General features: G+C 45.8%; 6 protein-coding genes across 10 annotated transcripts; 4 read left to right on the top strand and 2 right to left on the bottom strand.

Moving 5' to 3' along the window:
* Nucleotides 1-2,053: 2,053 nt before the first annotated feature.
* Nucleotides 2,054-4,398, top strand: LOC100845451. Its single transcript, XM_014902846.2, has one exon. The coding sequence runs from the start codon at nucleotides 2,101-2,103 to the stop codon at nucleotides 4,201-4,203; it is 2,103 nt and encodes a 700-aa protein (XP_014758332.1). The 5' UTR covers nucleotides 2,054-2,100; the 3' UTR covers nucleotides 4,204-4,398.
* An 819-nt stretch (nucleotides 4,399-5,217) lies between these two features.
* On the top strand, nucleotides 5,218-7,479 carry LOC100845146 (GDSL esterase/lipase APG). Its single transcript, XM_003561134.4, has 5 exons — nucleotides 5,218-5,891; nucleotides 6,019-6,149; nucleotides 6,263-6,499; nucleotides 6,604-6,859; nucleotides 6,938-7,479. Exons 1-5 carry the CDS (start codon nucleotides 5,633-5,635, stop codon nucleotides 7,132-7,134), a joined length of 1,080 nt encoding a protein of 359 aa, XP_003561182.1. The 5' UTR covers nucleotides 5,218-5,632; the 3' UTR covers nucleotides 7,135-7,479.
* A 2,014-nt stretch (nucleotides 7,480-9,493) lies between these two features.
* On the top strand, nucleotides 9,494-10,559 carry LOC100822466. The gene is made up of 3 exons (XM_003557144.4): nucleotides 9,494-9,662; nucleotides 9,956-10,035; nucleotides 10,108-10,559. The coding sequence occupies exons 1-3, from the start codon at nucleotides 9,567-9,569 to the stop codon at nucleotides 10,358-10,360; spliced, it is 429 nt and encodes a 142-aa protein (XP_003557192.1). The 5' UTR covers nucleotides 9,494-9,566; the 3' UTR covers nucleotides 10,361-10,559.
* A 441-nt stretch (nucleotides 10,560-11,000) lies between these two features.
* LOC100844526 (GDSL esterase/lipase APG) lies at nucleotides 11,001-16,255 on the top strand. 3 transcript variants are annotated; one of them, XM_024457042.1, is made up of 6 exons: nucleotides 13,151-13,240; nucleotides 14,397-14,489; nucleotides 14,535-14,835; nucleotides 14,933-15,063; nucleotides 15,157-15,390; nucleotides 15,475-16,255. In XM_024457042.1, exons 1-6 carry the CDS (start codon nucleotides 13,166-13,168, stop codon nucleotides 15,934-15,936), a joined length of 1,296 nt encoding a protein of 431 aa, XP_024312810.1. In that variant the 5' UTR covers nucleotides 13,151-13,165; the 3' UTR covers nucleotides 15,937-16,255. The 3 variants fall into 3 exon arrangements, with proteins under 3 accessions (XP_003561180.3, XP_024312810.1, XP_024312809.1); XM_003561132.4 differs by lacking the exon at nucleotides 13,151-13,240 and adding an exon at nucleotides 11,001-11,057 and having other exon boundaries at nucleotides 14,397-14,835; XM_024457041.1 differs by having other exon boundaries at nucleotides 14,397-14,835.
* Nucleotides 11,051-13,405, bottom strand: LOC100844837 (uncharacterized protein At3g49055). Its single transcript, XM_014897816.2, has 6 exons — nucleotides 13,327-13,405; nucleotides 12,664-13,220; nucleotides 12,295-12,371; nucleotides 12,069-12,180; nucleotides 11,861-11,977; nucleotides 11,051-11,538 (listed from the first exon to the last, which is right to left on the bottom strand). Exons 2-6 carry the CDS (start codon nucleotides 13,204-13,206, stop codon nucleotides 11,164-11,166), a joined length of 1,224 nt encoding a protein of 407 aa, XP_014753302.1. The 5' UTR covers nucleotides 13,207-13,220; nucleotides 13,327-13,405; the 3' UTR covers nucleotides 11,051-11,163.
* A 2,242-nt stretch (nucleotides 16,256-18,497) lies between the features above and the next one.
* Nucleotides 18,498-23,028, bottom strand: LOC104582258. 3 transcript variants are annotated; one of them, XM_024457039.1, is made up of 8 exons: nucleotides 22,736-23,028; nucleotides 22,456-22,651; nucleotides 21,940-22,129; nucleotides 21,325-21,528; nucleotides 20,612-20,941; nucleotides 19,215-20,517; nucleotides 18,959-19,086; nucleotides 18,498-18,797 (listed from the first exon to the last, which is right to left on the bottom strand). In XM_024457039.1, the coding sequence occupies exons 1-6, from the start codon at nucleotides 22,970-22,972 to the stop codon at nucleotides 19,551-19,553; spliced, it is 2,124 nt and encodes a 707-aa protein (XP_024312807.1). In that variant the 5' UTR covers nucleotides 22,973-23,028; the 3' UTR covers nucleotides 18,498-18,797; nucleotides 18,959-19,086; nucleotides 19,215-19,550. The 3 variants fall into 3 exon arrangements, with proteins under 3 accessions (XP_024312807.1, XP_010229974.1, XP_024312808.1); XM_010231672.3 differs by lacking the exon at nucleotides 18,959-19,086; XM_024457040.1 differs by lacking the exons at nucleotides 18,498-18,797; nucleotides 18,959-19,086; nucleotides 19,215-20,517 and adding an exon at nucleotides 21,110-21,249 and having other exon boundaries at nucleotides 20,799-20,941.
* Nucleotides 23,029-23,235: the final 207 nt, after the last annotated feature.

The raw sequence follows: 23,235 nt of genomic DNA, 5'->3' as shown, positions 1-23,235 counted from the left end.
GGAAACAGAGCCGGCGTCGCATGGATACACGATCGGTGCACTTATTCACATGACGATTTTGGACATGTCATAACCGGCGTCACAATGTGGACCATAAGTGTGGCCAGATGGGTTTTTGACATCTTCGGAGTAACTTGACAGTATGTTTCAACTTTGATTAAATTTGAATGCATCTATACACAAGTCATGTCTAGATACATTAAAATTTTGACAAACTTGAGACATCTTTTATTGGACGGAGGGAGTAGTACAAAATGACTGGTCCGGACAGTTAGCTTCTCAAGTCAGATTGAGGAACACGGCACGAAGAAAGTGGACACCTGTCTGTTATACTCTCCCGTTCCATATTAAATGACTTTTTATTACATGTATATAGACGCTTTTTAGGCACAGATACATCCGTATGTGCGCAACTTTGAGTCATTTAATATGAGACGGAGGGAGTAGGTGATACATGGCTAGATAGCTAGTGTTGCTTGTTTGCATGCTCAAGGCTTAAAATTTTGACGAAATTTCAATATTTTTGGTGGGTCCTGAAATCTTAGTCTTCCAGTTAAAAATTTCAATGTGAGTATATCTAATTTGAACCAAACACAAAATAGTTTATGTAAAGTTGCTTCATCCTAAATTCAGTACGTTTTTGTTCTTTTAGATTGAGATTCGAGCAATTAACTTGCCTTGCTTGTGCTAACCAAATTTATGTTTTGGTACGATTTGGAGAAACCAAATTTTGCTGAAATTTCAATCACCGAAATCCGAAAACAGTTTCTGAAATTCCGGTGGGTACCAAAGTTTTGTCACAAATGCTTGATAAACACATTGATACAAATAGAAACTTACTAGTAATAGATATGACCGCCACATGAACCGGCATGGGCTCGATCGGTCATGGATGCAATGTACTCCACTGAAACTTGGGCGCACGCACGATTCAGGTTCACGACGCCTTATAGATAGGGATGGCTAACGAGCATGCTCGGTTCGTTAAGCTCGGTTCGTTAAGAGCTCAGATCGTTAAGATCATTATTGTTAACGATCTGAGACCATTGTTCGGCTCGGTTCGTTAAGAGTTCGCGAGCGCTCGTTAAGATAAATAAATGGCATGCTGATCAATTTTTTTTGGCATGATCTATTTGCTTGGGATAAATTTTGACAGCAAACAAAATATATCCGAAACTGAACAGGGCTATTAAGATTGGAAATAACACATCAAAAGAGAAATAACGACACAGATCAAGCAGCAAAATAAGTTCTAGTGGCCACTCACAAGTGATGTACGAGACGAGCTCGTGAGCGCTCGTTAAGCTCGTTAAGCTTAACGATCTGAAAAGGAAGTTTGGTTTGGTTCTTTAGTTAACGAACCGAGTTAGCGAGCGTTCAATAAAATTGTCGAACTTCGATCTTTTCTTCCAGGCCTACTTATAGACCCTTTGTCACGTCTCAGACGAAACACGTTATTGAACCATGGAAGATACAAGATGCAACAAATGTTCCATAGAACAACTACAAACCTCAAAAATCCTCTTGGTCAAAAAAAAAAGGCTCAACAATCCATAGACGGGGCTGCTCGTGTTGATGGATTTGACATGGGTGTCACATTTTCCTGAATTATTTTAGAATTTAATCGGCGCTATTCTTTCAGTGATAGTTGACGTACCAGTCAACAGCGAGACACTTGCGATGATCTACCGACTCAGTCTTTCGGAGGTGCTCATATGGGTGAGTGTATGCGCATGTTGTAACCGTCTACGTTTGTACTGTGTTCTCAAAAAAATAAAAAAACATCATCATGAAAAAAAATTGAGGCGAAGATCTTTTTAATTTTTTGAGAAACACGCATGAGCCAATCAAACCAGAGTCTGCATGACATAAACATAATTCAGCAATTCACGATTAGTTGTTGTAGCACGTCACGGCCCAGGCCCAGAGCAAAGGGAACCGCCATATGAAGGAGAAACATAGTCGGTTCAAAAAAAAAACATAGTCGGTTGAAGCGGTGAAAATATAACGAAACGAACCAAGCCGCCGCTCTGATACGATACGATCAGATCAGATCCCAATCCCCTTCCCCTCGATCCCAAAACCCTAGCAGCAGCAGCCATGGCCATGGAGACGCAATCCGCCGCGCCGCGCCTCCTCGGCCCACCCGTCATCCGCGGCGTCCGCCCGTCACCCACCGCCGACGCCGCAACCCCCGCATCCCACCCGTTCGTCGACCTCCTCGACGCGGCCTTCAACGCGCCGTCCGCCGCGGAGATCAAGTCGCTCCTCAAGCCGCAGAAGTCCCTCACGGAGAACTCCTCCGCGACGTACGCCAACTCCGGCAACCCCTGCCTCGACTTCTTCTTCCAGGTCGTCCCCGACACGCCGCCGGAGCGCGTGCGGGAGCTCCTCGCCGCCGCGTGGGCCCAAGACGCCCTCACCACCCTCAAGCTCGCCTGCAACCTCCGCGGCGTCCGCGGCACGGGCAAGTCGGACAGGGAAGGGTTCTACGCCGCCGCGCTCTGGATCCACACGCACCACCCCAGGACGCTCGCCTGCAACGTCGCCGCGCTCGCCGAGTTCGGCTACCTCAAGGACTTCCCCGAGCTGCTGTTCCGGCTCATCCATGGCCCTGACGTGCGCAAGAAGGCCAGGGATAATGCCGCTGCTGAGAAGACGCGCAGGAAGGAGAAGGCGCTGAGGAAGCAGAGGGAGGCGCTCATCGCGAGTTTGGCCGGCCGGAAGCGCGCCCGTGAAGCTGCTCCTGTTCTGCACAAGGCCACGTTCGGGGATTTCTTGTCCGCTGCCCTCGGCAATTCCAACATTAAGACGCCCGTGAAGGTCGTGAAGGATGCTCCGGTGGCCGAGAAGAAACCGGAGGCCATGGAGGTGGATCAGAAGAAGAAACCGGCGCGGGGGATGTCGAAGAAGGTCAGGAAGGTGGCCAAGGTCGCCGTGCAGTCGCTGGAGACCTACTACGGCGACTGCGCCTACCGATTCCTGCTCGACTCCGTCGCCGATTTCTTCGCCGACCTCCTCGCCTCAGACCTCGAGCAGATGGCCCCCGGCGGGAAGCAGAGGAAGATCGGGCTCGCCGCCAAGTGGTGCCCCACGCCGGGATCATCGTTCGACCGCACCACGCTGCTCTGCGAGGCCATCGGCCGCCGTCTCTTCCCGCGTGACTCCGATCCTGAGTATGCCGGGCTCTCGGAGGAGCACTACACCTACCGCGTCCTGCACCGGCTCCGCCGCGAGGTCCTGGTGCCGCTGCGCGAGGTCCTCAAGCTCCCGGAGGTGTACATGAGCTCGCAGCGCTGGGACGAGCTGCCATACGCCCGCGTCGCCTCGGTGGCCATGAAGCGCTACAAGACCCTGTTCAAGAAGCACGACGAGGAGCGCTTCGCCAAGTACCTCGAGGACGTCGAGGCGGGCAAGGCCAAGATCGCTGCGGGCGCGCTCCTGCCGCACGAGATCGCCGCCGCCGCGTACCGCGGCCAGGAGGACGAGGTCTCGGAGCTCCAGTGGCGGCGCATGGTGGACGACCTCCGCGCCAAGGGCTCGCTGCGCAACTGCATCTCCGTCTGTGACGTGTCCGGGAGCATGATGGGCACACCGATGGAGGTGTGCGTCGCGCTGGGCGTGCTCACGTCGGAGCTGAGCGAGGCGCCGTGGGCGGGCAAGGTCATCACCTTCAGTGCAACACCTGAGATCCACCTCATCAAGGGCAAGACCCTCCTGGAGAAGATGAGCTTCGTCAAGACCATGCAATGGGACATGAACACCAACTTCCAGGCGGTGTTCGACCGCATTCTCAGCACGGCGGTGGGTGCTCGGCTTGCGCCGGAGAAGATGATCAAGACCGTGTTCGTGTACAGCGACATGGAGTTCGACAAGGCCTCCGGGAGAGGCGGCGGGCATTATTATGGTTATTATGGTGCTCGTCCGCAGCAGGGGACCTGGGAGACTGACTATAAGGTGATCTGCAAGAAGTTTTCAGACGCTGGCTACGGCTACGCGGTGCCACAGATCGTCTTCTGGAACCTGCGCGACTCTAAGTCGACGCCGGTGACATCCACCCAGCCGGGAGTGGCCATGGTCAGCGGCTTCTCCAAGAACATGCTCAAGATCTTCCTGCAGAACGACGGCGTCATCAACCCGGAGGCTATCATGAACCAGGCCATCGCCGGCGACGAGTACCAGAAGCTGGCTATATTTGATTAGTTAGATCCATCCTTTTGTCAATTCTCAATATCTTCAAAGTGTCTGTCGTGGTGTTTTTCTGAATTCTGAACAGTTTGCTCTGTGGTTGATATATTAGGTTCTTTTCTGAATTCTTGAACACCTTGCTGTCATGCTCTGCTTGCAATTTTCTTCGTTATGGATGTTAATTACCAAGCTATCTTGAGTTGATCTCTAGCTAGTAGGATGTTTGGAATGGATTTCTAGCTTCAGTACTGTCTCTGATTTTGAACATCTCTGAAAACTGACTTAAGACAAACAGAAAACATCTTATAATTAATTTGAAACCGAGGAGGTAGTATTTGTCATCGTTATTCATACACTATTCGATCATCCATGGATGGAATTAACGTACAAACATGCAAGCATACATACCTAAAGCTTAGGTACGCATATACCTGTTTATTGAACATATAGGTAGAACAAATTAACCAGTGCCGCCAGCGGTATATATACTCCAGATAAACTTTCACTAGAACCAGCTAGTAACACCCATTGGGACTTGCTGCTCTGCTACGTTTTCAGCCAGGTACACAACGCTGACATTGCGGACAGTAATCTTGTAGTGATCCCATGATGGGTACGCCACTGATGGTACTCCATTATTGGCGTGAAGTCAGTGGCGGCACAGCCACACGCCACTATTTCGTCCGACAATGATAGCATCTTTTGTGGTAGTGCCATCACTTACCAGGTATGCATGCTTGCATGTTTGTACGTTAATTTCACAAAAGCACACTATTTGCGGCTAGTGGTTTGAAGGAAAAAAAGATTTTTCCGTCGGTGAGCCACATCTCTAGGGGTAAGTAAGTTTTTCCACGTAACTCTAATCTCAGCCATATATAGCAAGTTGTTTGGTGTTGGTTGGTTTAATTGCCGTGTCAAAGTCTTTAGCTACTTTGGTTGCTGTTGTACAGTACTGAACTCTTAATTGATCTCTGTTGTATCTTGTATCAGGGCAATACAAGTGAAGAAATCGCCTTGGAATTCTTATCGATGTTGTGCTTTAATTTGTTTTCCTTGGCACGCGCGATTGTGCTTAGTAACATCACGCGCTATGTTAATTTACTTAATTACTTGTCCTGTCAAACCTAATAAATGGTTGCAGTCGAGGGTTGTCATACTAGAAGTGTATTAGTTTCCTAGATCGAGTTCCAAAATACTAACGGTGAATAATCAAGGCAAAAGTAGACAAGCTCAATAGATCGAGAGTACAAGACTTATCTCGTCGCATTAATCTCATAACTTATTCACACGCCTCTTACGACCACCAGCGTTTTGTTTGAAAACAAGGAGATAACAACACTTGACACTTGTATAAAGATCACGGATCTAATTAACAGTTTCAGCTAGCAAACTCTAATTAGCTAGAGCTAGGGCGCTTCTGTTCTACAGTCCACAAGAGCCCCCAATGGCGCTGAGGTGCTGCTTGGTGGTGCTCCAGCTCGCCGTCTTCGTTTTGACCGGACCACACGCAGCAGGCGAAGACCGTCGTCCGCCGCGGGTACCGGCGATCATGTTCTTCGGCGACTCCCTGGTCGACGTAGGGAACAACGACTACATCAACACCATCGTGAAGGCAAACCTGTCTCCCTACGGCAGGGACTTCCAGGAGGACCATGTCGCCACAGGGAGATTCGGGAACGGCAAGCTGATAAGCGATTTCATAGGTTTCACTATACCTTAAATTGTTTGGCCATTAATTTCTGTAGTACTACTGAAAACTCTGGATGTGGTTAACAAGCTAGATGTTATGTATGTATGTCCCTTGTGTTATATATACTTGTGTGGTTGCAGGTGAAAAGCTGGGGTTTAGTGTATCTCCTCCTGCATATCTCAGCCCGGAGGCGTCGGGGAAGAACCTTCTTCTTGGGGCCAACTTCGCGTCTGCTGGATCCGGCTACTACGATCCCACGGCACTCATGTATGTAAGTATATCACAAATACTTCATCAAGCTTAATTTGGCACAGTTGAGAAGCTATATATCCTCGTGTTGTATTGGCCGGTTACATGGATCGATCGTGTGGCGCACGCGTGTAGCATGTGATCCCTTTGTCCCAACAATTGGAGCACTTCAAAGAGTACCGTTCGAAGCTGGCAGCGGTGGCCGGGAGCAGGCAACAGGCTCAGTCTATCGTCTCCAACTCACTCTACATCATCAGCGCCGGCTCCAATGATTTCGGCTTCAACTACTACATCAACCCTTTGCTCTTCTCGACCCAGACCGCCGACCAGTTCTCCGACCGCCTCATCGGCATCTTCACCAACACCGTCACGGTAAGCGGGCAGCATCTTCAGTTCCCTCCGACGTTAACTTTCTTCATGTTGTTAATATATATCAAGATGATCTGAAAAAACTTGAACCAACAACTGTATATTAGCAACTGTATGGCATGGGAGCACGGCGTGTGGGCGTCTTGTCGTTGGCACCGCTGGGCTGCGCTCCCTTGGCGATCACCGTGTTTGGCCTCGGGAGCAGCAGCTGCGTGCCGAGGCTCGACGACGACGCGCTTAGGTATATCCACAAGCTCAACACGGCCGTCGATTCGTTGTCGCGGCGGCACCATGATCTCAAGATTGCGGTTCTCGACGTCTACACGCCATGGCACAGCCTTGCCACCTCCCCTGAGTCACAAGGTACGTGTATATGTAGGATCGATGTCCTTTTTCCATTGTTCAAGCTCAAATTAAAGGAAGAAGTGTGTTGATTGTTAGGGTTCACGGAGGCGAGGCTGGGATGCTGTGCGACGGGCAAGGTGGAGCTGACGGTGTTTCTCTGCAACTCATTCTCCGTTGGGACATGCCGGGACGCGGCGACGTATGTGCACTGGGACTCTGTACATCCCTCCGAGGCGGCCAACAGAGTGATCGTGGATTCATTCGTCGAGGAGATCAACATGTTGGTTACATGATTCAGTCACTACTAGCTATAACTAGGAATGCAAAAGGAATCCGCGAACAGCCTAGCTACTTAACTAGTTCAATTTTCGAATCTCCCATTTGAATTTTAAGCAAAAATTTGTACAAAAAATTTAAGAATTGAACCAGAAATAAATCTTTCACGGGATCCCGTTTATATCCGTAGCTAGAACCTATGTCTGCTAGCTCTTCATCACATGTCTCGGGCAGCTAATACATGTGCTGTACATGTATGGCACATGTGCTTCAGGTGTATAGAAATGAAATAAAAAGGCGCCAGTTGGTTGGCTGCTGGCTGGTTGACAGCGAAGGCTGGAGAATGGAGGCTGTATGTAATATGTATGCGAGTGTGACGGGGATGCGTGGCTTGGCTTGGCTTGGCTTGGTTTGGATATATATTTGGGTGCAGATTTGCGTGGCTTGGTTTTTACTGTACCCTGTACTTCATATAGGTGGCTTGGAGTACCAACTAAATCTGACCATTGATTTAAAAGGACAACATGGACATTAATATTTTTTAGTGATTAGAGAACTCTTTTTTATTTAACCTAATAGTCAATTAATTCCATCTCTGCCGCCCGCAAACCTGCAACCAATTTGGCCGCCTGCATTGCAGTTGCTGGAACGAAATGATCAATCAGGTGATACAATCCCCGATCCTTTCTCTCTCCTTTTTGGATCAAAGTGTTCTTTAATCAGCGAATTATGATGATATCAGTACGCTATAAGCACAACTAAGAATGTCTTAAAACGTGGTAAATATTAAAAGCAAAATTCCATCATCACAGGCGATTCATAAACCCTAGATCCTTCTCCAAGCAGTAGCATCCGGTGTCTCTCCTCAATGCTTAGAAGGTAGTACTCAATCTTCCTATTGTGCCAGTGCCTGCGCTCGGCCGCTCGCGCATGCCAATCGAGTAGGAGATGGGGGCGCAGCCACGCAGGCTGTTCTAGCGCATCTTCTTGCCCAACTTTTGTTTAATCCAGAAGTTCTTATGACACGGCACTGTGACGGCGTGTTCAACGGAGGAGCCGGCGGCGCAACGCCCCTTGAGGCGGCGGCCTCGTCCCCTCAGCCGGCGCAGGAGCACTTGAGGCCACAGCGGTCTCGTCCCTCCGCCGGCGCGTGGATTAGATCACGAATGAAGAGAACAAATATTTTCTATTTGTCTTAATTGCAAACGAAATCCGATTGACGTAAGGAAAAAACCAAAGTAACCTTGTGTAATTACAAGTTTGCCATCCAATTCGAAGTACTTCCTAGTTTTTTGACTCAGTGCTCTTTGGGATTGAGGTGGAGTACCACGCAATGGTAGCCATTAGATCGGGACAAATAAACGGTTCATATTAAATCCGGTATACCGTAAAAGAGTTCTTAAAAAAATGTAGATAGACAGTATACACATAGGAAGAACGGCTGTCATGACGGCCTGTTGGAGCCAAATTACCATGGAAAAAAAATCATATGGGACCTGGGTCGCTCCTGGACCCGATCGATTGAGAGCCACGTGGAACTAGCTAGCACTGCAACCGTCTGGATTTCACAAAGTGATGGAGCAAACCAGAGGGCAGTTGCGCATGATTCCTGATTTGATCGAACGACGCTCCATCGGGTCCAGTGCGTGGAGGGAGCGACCCTGGTCGCATAAGATTTTTCTCCAATTACCAAGGCAACACTCTCAGGCATATAGACTTGGGAACATATCGGTATATGGATACAGATATCACCGCTTGTCCGGCCAAATACGGGCGAGTATCCACCGGCCGGCAAGGACCAACATGTCCGAATCAGGTTTATTACGAAAATACTTTCACCGTTTCATAATATTTTTTTCAAATTTTTCAAAAAATAAATGTATCTATTTTTAAGAAGTGTCCAGATAATTAGTGTTGCATGCAGACAGGCTGCCCACCTGCGTGTACGATGGATCAGGATTCTGTGCGTGTCCTGAATTTACCCCAGTCTTTTTTTTTCTTTTTTGAGCGAAAAAATTTACTCCCTCCGAACCATATTACCATTCTCAAATTTGTCCAAATATAAATGTATTTATGTTTAAAAAGCGTCTAGATATATGTAATATTTCGACAAGTAATTCTGGCGTACCTTTTTTTTTTGAGAATTCGAAAGAATTTACCTCAGTTAGTTCGGGTTTACCCGAAAACCATGCTCAGGCCGGCCCAGCTCTCTCCTCTCCCAGGCCCGGCCCATAACTCCCACACCTAGCGCAAGTTAGTGCGAGCGACTCCCGGACCACGCCGCCGCTCTCACCCACTCGCCCAATAGCCGATAACAACTTCGTGGGCCGGCCCAGTAACAACTTGTCATTGGATCTGCGGCCTGCGGTCTACGCTTGCGGAACCACGCGCCCACAGCGGAGCCGCCGCCCAATCCCCTGCTTCGGGTCTGCGCTCAGCTCTGCGAGCGATGGCGACGGAGCAGCCGTCGGAGAAGAACAACCCGCCGCCGGAGAAGAAGGCCCCGCTCCCGAAGGTGGTCACGCTCAGCAAGGCCCTCAAGCTGGTGAGCTCCGCTTCTAATTCCCCTCGGTTCCTCCTCCTTACTCTTCCCCTGTTTCCTCCTAGCTTCGATTCAATCCTCTGTGCTTAGATTAGGTGAGCTATGGTTTGTGTATACAACTGCAGCGGCTGTTTTCTATTTAGGTAATTATTTACTTGGAAGCGATGGATGCTGTATCTCTGTGTCGAGAAGCATCCGCCTCCATGGCTATCCATGCCGTATAGGTTTTGTTACTGTGTTCGTGGAGTCTTTGATGGAATTCAGACATACTCACCCATTCCATAAATCATTCTCAGGCCCAGACATGGGTGGACAAAATGAGTGCAGCGGAGCCTGATGAACTCAACGATAAGGATTTTGAGGGTCGTCCGTCTGGGTATAATTCATTAGTTCGTCTTGTTAGAATTCATGGATAATTGGTTATGAGGCTGACATTATTTTGTTGCAGGCTTGGTCTTGGTGCTAAAGTGGCACCTAATCTAAAGCGTGCAGCGCCCACTGATCCGGTTGAGAGGAGGTTGCTCGGGAAGGTGAATGCTCAGAAGAGAAGATCTGCGGAGGAGGAGAATAAAAACGCTCAGGCGGTGAATGAGTCTAGTGATGATGATAGTGGTGAGCCCCAAGGCAGAACCAGTGCCTTTAGCAAGAAGAGGGCAATGCCTTCTGTTACTTCCATGCCATTAGGGAAGAAGGCGAAGTGAGAAATTGCGTGCATGGACCATATGAATATTATATCACCATGTACTTACACCCTTTAATGTGTCTTTGCTATGTTAGAGGATAGCTATACTGGATAATGTTAACTGATAATTCGATTTCTGAAATTCCTGTGTTGTCCTTCTGGTGTTGAATGAATGTGCTATTCTAGTTGGAATTTCTGCTCCAACTATCGCAACTTCCTGCCGAAGTTGTATTTACTCTGATCAGAAATTTGTTTTCGGCTCCTAAATTGGTGTATGGAAATAAATATGAAACATTGTTTCTCCAGAATGGCTGTTTAAAGGTTCATCTGATGCTTAAGAGTTATTCCTTTGTTTTCTTGAACCTGTTATCGTTTTGAAAAACAATGGTGTTCAGGTTTTGCATGTAGTATATGTGATAATGACATAATGTCATGCTCCTAGATTGAGATAAACTGTGGCACCAGGGTTTGTTCTTGTTCTTGGAATGGGAAGTGAAGAATATTTTAGGTTTCTGTTTCTTCATTTTCTTCAGGGAAATCAATTCAGAAATGAAAGGTGGGTGAGTCCATATTTTAAGATGAACCTGAAGAGTATATGTAGCATATGTGTTTTTGAGGCTAAGGTTTTTTATGTTCCTGATGTTATCAATAAATTTCAGGCTTCCAATTGATGGATGAGCCACGCCAGGTGCTGCTGCTGCTGCTGCACAGACCCGGTAAGTATGAAACATCAAACAATTCTTATGAAACAATGACAAGACCACATGGACTTACTTCATAAGAAACATAGGTATGCTGTCTAGAGAAATTGTGAGAACTTAGTCAGATCCTTGTTTGAAGTAGTGCTTCTGTCCCTGGTAACAATCTACCGTTCTGATCAACAAACCATGTCCTAGCACGAGAGGATGCTGATATGACTCGTAGTCGCTGCCAAGGCCAGCAGACATATCTTATACCTCTGCGAGCACTTTTCCGCACCTTTCTTGCATGTACATCTTCTTGCTCTATTTGCCTTGTCAACTCTTCTATCCTTTGTTGTAGCCCAGCAGATCTACTGTCAGCAAGCTTGAGGCATGCATCTGCAGCAGCTTGTGCTGCCATTGCACTGGCCGCTAATTTCTCTTTTAGCTCTAGCTTACTGTTTGCAGCCTCCAAGTTGGCTTTTACCCTTCGCAGTTCTTCTCTGAGTAAGGTCACCTGAAAAGGTACAGAACATTTACAGCTCCTTTGATAAATGGGAGTGATAATATTAATATAGTTTTGATATTGTGCTTTATAAAAGGTATCATCGGTGACGTTTTTCACCAAGTACTGTTACTGCAAACTGAAGGATTTCAGACATGATTTTCCAAATTAATGAAAATATATCAGGTTGTATTCCTTTAAATTATTTAGTCTAATTACTTTGAAGAAACATCATATCACTTCTCAAACTTAGTTATGTTCAGTAGTTATTTACAAGTCTGATAAGCGCATCTCATGCCATCAAGAGAAACATTTTAGGCAGCTTTTGGGTTACCTCCTGATTGAGCTCTTTTATGGCAGCTTTTCCAGCTTCTACCTCCAACTCGCATGCCTCTCTCCATCTTGTGGCCTCCTGTTCTACTTCTTTTATCCCTACAGTGATCTCTTCCACCTTAGGCATTGAAAAGGAGACTTCAGGTCCTTCTCAATTACATGTCTAGCAAAATTATAAACTATATAAAATATATATTATGTGTTTATACTCTGTGCACTAGGAAGTTTTCTCGTTCTTCCAAATCCTGTATGTGTGACTCATGTTTGATTATCTTCTGATACTGTTCAGCAGTGAGGAGATGCAGATGATCACAATCTGATCTGTTGGAGCAGTTTGATATATCAGTTAGCATAGATTACAGGATGGCCCTTGAGAGTAGTCCATCAAAAGTTCTAATCTTAGTTGTCTTTGGTCAACTACTTTCTTAGTTTTACCTGGACTCGTCCAAGGCCTGTCTGAGGTCACTGATCTCATGATGCAGATTTTTCAGTGTCTTTCCAACCATTGAAGCCTGAGAGGAAACAACTTGAATGAGTTTATTAGCTGATGAGTTTTCCTGTGGGGAATGGTTTTAGTTGGCCAACTTGTGGACATAACATGATCAATGGTTTCTAGTCCAGTGTATGATCATAAAATAGAGATTGTGCAATGAGGGTTTCACAAATTACAACTACGGAGTTCATTTTATTTTATAGTAAGTGCATATGTATACTATCTAAGCTTGTAAGCCACAGCACCATTGCAAATGGCTTCATAAAGATGAAGTTATACCAGCCAGTGAGGAGGGATGTACAACTATTTACCAGACTGACAACCTCTTGTTCACTATCCCTTCCATTAGACGCTGCACTGGAACTGGAGCTGCTCATGTCCTCTCTTTCTGGTTCCCCGCTTATCACCTCCATGATGTAGCCAAAGCCAACCTTCTGCAATCCCTTCTCAGCAATCTGCAGGATTGCGCTTTTCCTCTGATCGCCATCGCTCTTCAACTCACGAAGGCTACTCTCCGCCGCCTCCTTCTCGGTTATAGCAACCTGAAGCAAGGTACTGATATCATGGTTCTCCTTCATTAAGCTTGATATCATACTCTCCATCTTGCACTTCTCCTTCCTTCCCTTCTCCTTGCACCCTGTGAGCTTGAACTCCACCTCCTTGGCTATCTCATGAACCTTACGAGCCTCACTGGCCAGAAATTTCAGTTCATCCTTTGGATCGAGATTCAGGTGCTCGGAGATCCTGTCGACTTTGTCTTCTGAACCTCTGTCCATGATATTCTCCAAGATCTCATGGATTGAGTGGAGCGAGATGACGATCTTCTGCCAGGCAGCCTTGTGTGGATGCTCCATGGTTGGATTGGTTTCTGCAGATATTTGGTGCAAGGTAAGAGAACGGAGAACTTCTCTGTGAGGAAAGGATAGATAGCATATACTCCATGGACTGAGTACTAGCTGACAGTCAAGGAAAACCTTGAAGGGCAGTTGGCTGCCCCCATGGGCTTGTCTTTGTTCATTTGCACATATTTAGACTCTGGCTTGTTCTTTGAACTAATTTAACTTCTTTTCTTTTGATCTCAAGCTTGGGCGCATGCATCAATGTGGTCGAAGGGCACGGTCTTGTTCATGCATCAGGGTCTTGTTGATCGCTCACAGCTATATTGGGTATAGGGTGGGCCGTGGCCCTTCTAGCCCAACTAGTTCTTTTATAACTATGTATGTGGGTGTGTATTTGGTCCCGTACACATCATATTGGCCCACCATCACTTGGTTCACTTCTACGTCCTTTGCCTTTTATTTTCTCAAATGATAGCATTGCATTTATTTTTTCTTGCGCCTCTTCATACTAGTACTGCTCTGTTTCCAAAGTTCCAGTGGTACGCATAGTCATGAAAAACATGTTATAACTCTTAAAGAAGATCTACGGTTATGTCGAAAAAATCATGTATTTTGGAACGATCGAGCTAGGAGTAGTGTTTTGCAGAGTGAATTTGCTGCTGATGCAACTGATATATAGCTAGGTTAGTGATATGGATCCCATTTGTTGGTGTCACCATTAGGCAGTTCACAGTTGAGGGTCACTCTTCAACTTATGCACCAGTTGAGCTATTTATGTCTTCCGTCACGTCGGCACAGCTCGCACGGCGGCCATCGGACAGCTAGCTTTTAAAGACCTCTGTCTACCTGCGGATGACAACATTCAGGTCATCTTGGTATTAATTGTCTGAAATCTTGCAGTACTCGATCGACTCAAGAGCGGTGGAAAAAGAAGGGAAGAAAGAAATCATGCATTTTCTGGATGACTGTATCGCTGTATTTGCATAAAATTTAAAGAATGGTCTAAAAGTTGGACATATGTGGCAAACGTAGAAGATGCCATCCATCAGGGCTAGATCTAATGGACCAATTCACACAATTAGATGATCATAGGTTAATTGGGTACTTGCTGGGTTTCCTTTTCGAAACAAGGAGTAGGAGTAGACGGGTGTGCTCTATATAGATTTCCCGTACTAATAATGGGTTTTGCCTTGCCACTTTGCCAGTTATGGTTGCTATATATACGACACTATCGGTGCAGTTCTAGTCCAGAATTAAACAGCATGTCAGCTTCTTCGCTGATGAGGGGTGAGGAGGACATGCAACGGAGGCTAGTAGTGAAGCTGATGAGGGGCGAAGAGGACATGCAACGGAGGCTAGTAGTGAAGCTGATGAGGGGCGAAGAGGACATGCAACGGAGGCTAGTAGTGAAGCTGCTGGGGCTGTCTCTGCTCCTCTCCTTGGCGACCAACGGCGGCGGCGTCCAAGCCCAGCCGCTCGTGCCGGCGATGATCTTGTTTGGTGACTCGACCATCGACGTCGGCAACAACAACTACCTCCCCGGCGCCGTCTTCAAGGCCAACTACGCGCCCTACGGCGACAACTTCCGGCGCCACCGGGCCACCGGCAGGTTCTCCGACGGCAAGATCGTCTCCGACATCACCGGTACGTCTTACGTTGTTCACACATGCTGCATATCCTGCAAATAAACAAACAGCTTTCATTCTTAGCTAGGCTGTAAGTAACTAACTTATAATTGCAGCTGAATCGCTGGGGTTCGTGAGCTACGCGCCGCCGTACCTCAGCCCGCTGGCGTCGGGGAAGAACCTCCTCGCCGGCGCCAACTTCGGCTCCGCGGCGTCCAGCTACGCCGACGACACAGCCGCCATGTATGTAAGTATAATCATATGAAAACTTGATTTCTAGCAAACGGAGCAAGCAGCTTGATTTCGACGTGCTCTTAACTGAATGGCTGCATATATGTAGGATGCGATCACGTTGAGCCAGCAGCTCAAGTACTACAAGGAGTACCAGACGAAGCTGGCCGCGGTGGCCGGCCGCCGCAAGGCGCGCTCCATCCTGGCTGACGCGCTGTACGTCGTCAGCACCGGCACCGGCGACTTCCTCCAGAACTACTACCACAACGCCTCCCTCTCCGCCCGCTACGACGTCCCCCGCTACTGCGACCTCCTCGTCGGCATCTTCTCTGGCTTCGCCGCCGTACGCTCAATGCTCAACCAATACGCCGATCGCCGTCACCGACCGCCACCGACTCACCTCCATCCATATGTTTTCTGAGTGCAGGAGCTGTATAGGCTGGGGGCACGGCGGATCGGGGTGACGTCGATGCCGCCGCTGGGCTGCCTGCCGGCAGCGATCAGGCTGTACGGCAAGGGCAGACCCTCGTGCGTGCGGAGGCTCAACGGCGACGCCGCGACCTTCAACCGGAAGCTGAACGCCACCGTGGAGGCGCTGGCACGGCGGCACGCGGACCTCAAGATCGCCATCTTCGACATCTACACGCCGCTCCTCGCCCTCTCGGAGGCGCCTGCTGCGCAGGGCTTCTCGGAGGCCAGGAAGACGTGCTGCAGGACGGGGGATAAGGCCACCAGGGTGTACCTCTGCAACCCGGGTGCCACCAAGGGCCCCGGGATGTGCCGGAACGCCAGCAGCTACGTCTACTTCGACGGCGTGCACCCGTCGGAGGCCGCCAACGCCTTCATCGCCGAGTCCATGACCTCCGCCGGCATCAGCTTAATCTTTTAATTGAGCTGCTTTAATAATCATCAACGACAAGAGCATATAGCATGCAGCTGCCACAAGATGGACGGTCGAGCATGTCTCCATGGCAGATGCTTTCTTTTCAATCCATCTGTTTCCTACAAAATACTGTATGATTAAGCTATTGTTCCGTTTAATTCTATCATGCATGTGCTGAAACAAAGTGTTAATTATGCGAATATAATTATGTGACTAGTATACATATGGATGTGAGAATACATACCTATGAAATTTCGTTGAGAAACATTTTCATTTGTACTCTACACAAAAAAAGGCAATGTGGATCTCCAGTAGATGTATCGTAGATCTCTGTATTTATTGTGTACTCCTCCGTTTCATAATTCTTGTCTCAAATTTGCCCAAAAATGGATGTATTTATTCCTAAAAAACGTCTGGATACATGTAATATTTCGACAAGAATTATGAAACGGAGGGAGTAGCTCATAGTATATTAAGTTATTTTTATGAAAAAAATTAAGGCATGTATTTCACATCCATATATGTATATGCAGATTTTTTTTTTTACACTTCTAAATATGGTTTTGATCTTTTGAAAAGTTGAGCTCCATGGAGGCCGATCTCCATATGTCCAAACTCCTTAATAATGCTTTATATATTGAGATAAAACAAATGATGATTCTAAAAAAGTTAAGGAAATGACATAGAAGTCATAATCTCCAATACAATCAAATTCCCATCATACGACTCTTCTCCGCCGGCATGACAGATATGCAACAGGCCAACGGCCAGATTAGAACAGATTGTATCAAAACCCAACGGCCGGAATCAATGCCCATGTCTAGAAGGAACCCCGAAACGGATATATGACACTTGCCATTTTGTAAGACTCATAATCACATGAAAATCCGTAGCTCCAAACCACCTGCAGGTCCAATCTACGATGATCCATGGTCCACATCCTAATTAACTGGTACTCTCCCTCTGTTCTAAATTGTAACATGTTCTAACTTTGTCGAAAGTCCAATTTCTGAAAGTTTGACCAAGTTATAGAATAATTTACCAACGTCTACAATTATAAATTAGTTTTATTAAATGAGTGATGAGATGTATCTTTATAGTTACTTATTTGATATCGTAGATATTGGTACGTTTTCCTATAACCTTTGTCAAATTTTAAAAGCTTCATTTACGACAAAACTACAATGTCTTATATTTTGGAAGAGGGAGTAGTTTACTTTGTGCAAATTGTTACTAAGCAAAGTTGGAGTACCGCAACATGTAAATCTTCTGTGTTCAGAATCATACCCCAGCATGACGTCCGCGTCATAGATCGATGACAGCAGAGCATTCACCTTGTAAAGTCAGACTCGGATTCGGAAACTAGATTTTTCAGTGTGTTAATTATAACCCCTTTGTTTCTTTTATATAAGATGTTCTGATTTTGTCCTAACGCAAACATCTTAAATCTTATTCGATATTGTAGATATTTGTAGATTTTACTAAAAACTTGGTCAAACTTTCCATAGTTTGATTTAGAATAAAGGTACAACATCTTATAATATTATAAAAAGGAACGGAGTTAGTAACTCCTGACATGCTAGGTTGTACTACCATTGACTAAGACAATAAGAATAAAATAAAGCTGGAGTAGGACATGAATAAAGCTTGTGGTCCTAAAATGGAAGACTTCCAAGTTTGAATGGTAGCCATATTGATAGCACTATTAATATTACCGGCTTGGATGAACCTTAACCAGGAGATACAGGGGCATTGAATTGAACAGCCTTCCAGTTGAGCCCCGCCCATTACTAACGGTACCTGGTAGCCCGAGCACGATGCAGCAGCTGCACAGATGTGAACAGCTACTGGCATCCATCGCTGCATAGATTAATCTGCAACCAGGGCACTCCTCCACAAATAGTGACATTATGAGTTTTCTGGTGCTTTTTTTTTGTTCAAAAACTGGCCTTTTCCACTTGCATCCCCATCCATTTGCATGGCTCATTCCTTGCGTTTGAGATTTTACTTTTCCGTTTTGAAGAGCTGTCATTTTCATCGTTTGAGACATTATTAATGGGCATTTTGGTCACATAATTGTGATCAACTTGGTATATGTGATTTAGTAAATTTCATCGTTTGAAACATTACTAAAGGGCATTTTGGTCACATAATTGTGATCAACTTGGTATATGTGATTTAGTCTTAGAAAATGAGAGGGAAGCTAGTAACTGCCAACGGCAAATTAATTACACCCTAAGAAACATATTGACTAGGACTGTCAGTGTGGGTGTGGAAGAGATCGACTATAAGATAAAATAAGCAGTTAGAACCTTAAACTGAGCAAAGCGCCCAAGTTAAGTTAATGGGCTGTCTCCAAGAAATATATGGTCGTAACTTCTGAAATTTCGGCATATCTATGTATAAAACTATAAATAATCTTAAAATTCCAGAAAAACTATGGCCATACATAAGTTTTTCTACTTTACAAATGTAACAAGAGAAGTGTACCAAGAAGAAGTCCATAGTGTGGAAAAAACTTGCAGTCTGAAACTAGCAGGCATGAAGTTCATAAGCCATAACAAATAAGCTGCAAAGTGCAAACATATCGGTCGCTTTTGTCTATCATACTATCCAATTGCAGAGTAACAAAGTTGCAATATATGAGAGGTAACAGTGTGATCTCGTAAAAAAACAAAAGTAAGAGCTAAATCACCTGAAACTGCTGAACAGACAAAAGTGTATTTCTCCAGTCTTGCAAGGGCACAAATAACATCATCACACCAAATCAAACTGTTGTCTTATCTGTTACTTGTTAGGTCTGATTTGTTACATGGAATTTACTTCTAAGCATTTTGATACTATTTTTCTTCTACATTATCTGCAATCTGCACAAGGAAGATAATGGAATTTAGCTTTGGACCTCATTGATTTGTAGGCCAGTAGAAAAGGCAGGCAAGAAGACAAAGTACAATAGCGATGTATGTTGAGGTCATTTATGGTCTCCAAAAACCAAAAGCAGTTTGATCACACAGGTAGAGTGCAGTACCTAGTGCACATAAAAAATAGATGACCCAGGAACAGTGGTGCAGCAGCAAGAGAATCAGGAAAGATACAGTGCATCCCCAAGTTACTCTATCATGTCCAGCAGTAGCTCAGAATAAATATAAATATCTCCTGCAGTTGGGTAGGATAACTATAGTATGTGACCATACAGTTCCTAAATAAATTGGTAACTACAACCATTTAGTCATAAGAGGGAAAAAAAAACAGTGGAAACACCCAGAATGGAGGCAACAGCTGACCTTGGAATTGAAGGCGGTGTTTTACTCGTTTGCCTTGCCCAATTTATGCTCCACAGATGTTAGTTAACACTATCTATACTGACAGATGTTAGTTAACACCATCTACACTGACAGATGTTACTTTACATTATGTACAAGGGTAGAATTGGTCAGAATTACTGGCACGGTTGCACTGCATGAACAGACAGAACTTCTGGTAACCTCAGAATCCTGGTAAGAAATGGCCAAGAGCTGAATGGCTATGTTTCACCTCAACATAGTCAGTAGTATAACCGCCAAAAGAGACCAACAATCCAATAGGGAACGTTATCACTTATATAAAACCCCTTGACCATGCTATGAAGGAAGCAGGACCTTTTTCTTCAGTTGAAGGATAACATCTTTGAATGCCTCACAACCATCAAAACTTTTCAGTTTATTATTCCAATCTAGCAACCTGTCATGAAGATCGATTACAGAATCTTTATCTTGACCTGCCTCATTCAGCACTAAATTTACACAATTGATTAAATATGGGCTTGTCTTGGTTCTGAGTTCACTGACAAAATGTTGACATGTGTCTTCACATTCAAAGATCACTGCAGACATATCATCAATAACGTCAAACCAACTAAAGATTACACATGCACCACTTAAAGCCCATCTTTCAGTAAAACCTCTACGACTGGCTGAAAAACCATGATTACCAACATGGTCTTTTGTTTTTGTCTGCACCTTATCTGCCTCCAGAATCAGACCAGAGCTTGCGTAGTGCAGAAGCACGTCATGATCATGATCTTTAACACAACTAGAGGACACAAGCAACACTCCTAAAGGAATCTGTAGATGCAGAAAACTAATGCATGAGGGAGGGAAGCCTGATAGTTCGTCTTGCACTTGACTAACCGCAGTTTGGTTACAGAAGTTCACACAACGATTATCAAATTCTTGAATAAGAGAACTGACAGGGTTGGTTGACATATGAAGTTTCTCGGTATCCCCAACTGTGGGTATTCGTAGCCTCCTCCTGTGATTTACAGTACTAGTATGGTATGCATAGCTGGGCCGGCTTTTGATGTTCCTGGCCCAAGAATTTGATAACTCCACCATATTGTTAGCAAGCATCTGGCATTCATCTTCATTAGAAGGGCATAAGACCCAAGAAAGGTAAAATGCTGCCCTCCGCGCAAGACTGATATCACTTATTGATTCAGAAACTTTCTCCTCTGATAATATTTCTGATAAATAACCTTGAAAACCTTCCCGGTGAAAAAGTAAGGCAGCAGCGAAACTGAACCAGATAGGGAAATTTGTTATTGTTGACCTGCAGCACCACAGTTAAGAGAGGACCAATTAGCTCTGAGTTGGACATAATTCTAAAATCTTGATAGTATTGTCTGTATATTCAATAAGCATACCAAGCAGAACTATATTTGAATTTGAGCAATCCCTTTGATAATTGTTTATTACCAAAGTGTGTTCCCTTCGATGATTTTGAGTTACCAGCTCTTGTTTTGCCCGAATAAACCATAGCTTCTATATAAGAAACAAGATCCAAAAATCTTCCGCACGATATGGGTCCAGTTAGTATAGAGAGTAAGTCACTATGCTCGCTTGGGAAATAAGCATGTGTAAAGGGAAATTTCTGTCCCAATTCCATGGATATTCCCCACCCCATTGGCTCGAGAAGAACGTCTAATACTGATGATACCATGGCCGTGCAAAGTCCTAGCACAGAACACATACCCCTGCATGCATAAATGGTAAACACAAGTAAATTTTGTGAGGAGATTCCCTTAAACAGCAAAGTCCAGAATGTACAATGCATCAAAACAATATGCAGTTAGACCAGGAGGAAGGAACTCCACAAAGGATAGAATAATGAAGTTTCAGATAATAATTAAGTTCCAACTTACAGAAGATTCAGATATTTAAAATCCAAGGTTTGCAGGGTTTGATTGGCCACTCATGACCAAATTTCTAAAATGAACATCAACTTTGCGGGTCTCAGGTCGAGATACAACATTTAAATTGTAATATGACTTGCTGAAGCCAACTGACACAAACACAACAAACCCTGAGTAACAAAAAAAAAAGCAGCTAGTACAAGTATCGTGAGTTGTGAACTTACGTCGCAAGAAACCAGCTGTGGAATAGTGATGTCATCTCCAAAAATGCAGGTGGGAAGCAAACTAAGCATATGATGATCACACGCCATGCTATCCGATCATGTAATTCTTTTCTCAGGCAGAGGAAGGGCCGTGTAATTGCTTCATGTAGCATCGCTGAAAGATCATGCTTTAGAATTGATGGATCGAGATGCCACAAAAGGACCCTACAGCACACACAAAATGCAATGCCAATCAGTAAAATATATAAAAGAATGGCAGACAGTTTTTTCCTTTTCCTGAAATCTGGCAACAGGAGAAATCGTTACTGGATGTAAGCACAAATGAGATAACAGAGTGTTGATAACTCAATATTGTACTACAGTGCAAATCAGTAGAATCAATTTGAGGAAGAGGGGGGGTTAAAAAAGGTAATTGTATACACTATGCACAAAAGATTTATGTAAGCTTCTGGGATTCTAGTTCCATATAAGCATGTATTTACTTATTTTCCTACATCATGTTTGCAGCCATAAAATTGCATGTCTTGAAACATAATAGAAGACAGCAAAGCATCGACAACAGTCCATGAGTGCTAGTACTACGTTGGCTCATGTATATAACTATCCGAAGCATACCTCAACGGGATTGAACCATCACTAGGGATCACTTGGTAGGATGGATGCCTTGTTAAATCCACAGCAACAGTAGCCATTTCATATTTTTTCTCCCCATTTTCTCTGTAATATGGTAAAGGAAAGAGACACTGGTAACGAGGAGATAGCAGCGTCGTTTTCACAACAGTGTGCAATAGATCATAAGAATGTCCTGCAGCTCCACAAGAGGATATCATTAAAAAAAATCAACATTAACGCAAACAAATAAAACGTTCCCGCACAGCGTGGGTGATTGATGGGGGCAAACACAAATTTCAGGAGGTGAGCACTGAATTGCAAACTGCGAAGAGTTGGATGACTAATAATGCCGACATGCCGTACCACACCTAGAACGTCCTGCGTATCATGAATTTCTGGAGTACCATAAGTTTGTTTAATAGTGACAGCATTGCCACGCATTGCATCTAAACCAAGCAGCAGCAGCCTAACGGCATCCAGTTCGGAGAGAACACAGGACAGGAGGGAGAGAAATCTCACCATCACGATCCCCCAATTTCTCGACGAGGGAGGCGCACAAGCTGACTAGCTCGCGGCAGTCCCCGGGCGATACGGAGCTCCCAACGCAGAGCATCTCGCCGCCGCAATCATCGGTCCGAACCACTCGGCACGAAACCGACGCGGAGAGCGCGGAGGTGATGGTGCGTACCAGGCATTCAACGCGAGCCCTATCCACCTGCAAACGCGCGCTCGCTCAAATCAGCACAAACCAACCAACCACAGGTAGGCTCACACGGGAGCCGAAGGGAATGGGGATTGCCTCCAGTGGGTCGAAGCACATGAGGGAGAGCGCGGCGTCGAGGACCCTGGTCCCGGTGGCGGCGGCGGCGGGTCTGGGGTTGAGGGCCGCCGCGAGGGAGGAGATGGAGGCTGATAGCGAGTCGCCCGAGGAGGAGGAGGAGGAAGAGGGGCCGGCTCCGATGACGCCGGGTGGGCGGGAGAGGCGGGAGGCTACCTCGGCGAGCAGCTTGGTGAGGCCGTCTAGGGGAGGCGCCATTTTTGGGGGGCGCGGGAGATGGTGGGGGTTTGCCGCTGCGACTGCGTGCGAACTGCGAAGGAGAAGCCGGAAGGTAGGGGAAGACAAGAAGAGTCGCCCAAGTGACCCAAACAAGCCATTGAGGCCCAACAGTTGACCCAGCAACAAATGTTGGGCCTCCAGTGCTCTGATTTCTGAACTTGGGCCCAAACCAGCGAAGCAAGGGCTATAGCAGAGAGTAATAGAATTAGCCCAAAAGCACTTTAGAAAGAAAAAAGAAGTGC

The sequence above is a fragment of the Brachypodium distachyon genome, chromosome 1 (genome assembly GCF_000005505.3).
Source record: "Brachypodium distachyon strain Bd21 chromosome 1, Brachypodium_distachyon_v3.0, whole genome shotgun sequence".
In the NCBI taxonomy this organism is placed as follows: Eukaryota; Viridiplantae; Streptophyta; class Magnoliopsida; order Poales; family Poaceae; genus Brachypodium; species Brachypodium distachyon.
Note: the sequence above shows the minus strand (reverse complement) of the source record. Positions and strands in the feature narration are given on the sequence as shown.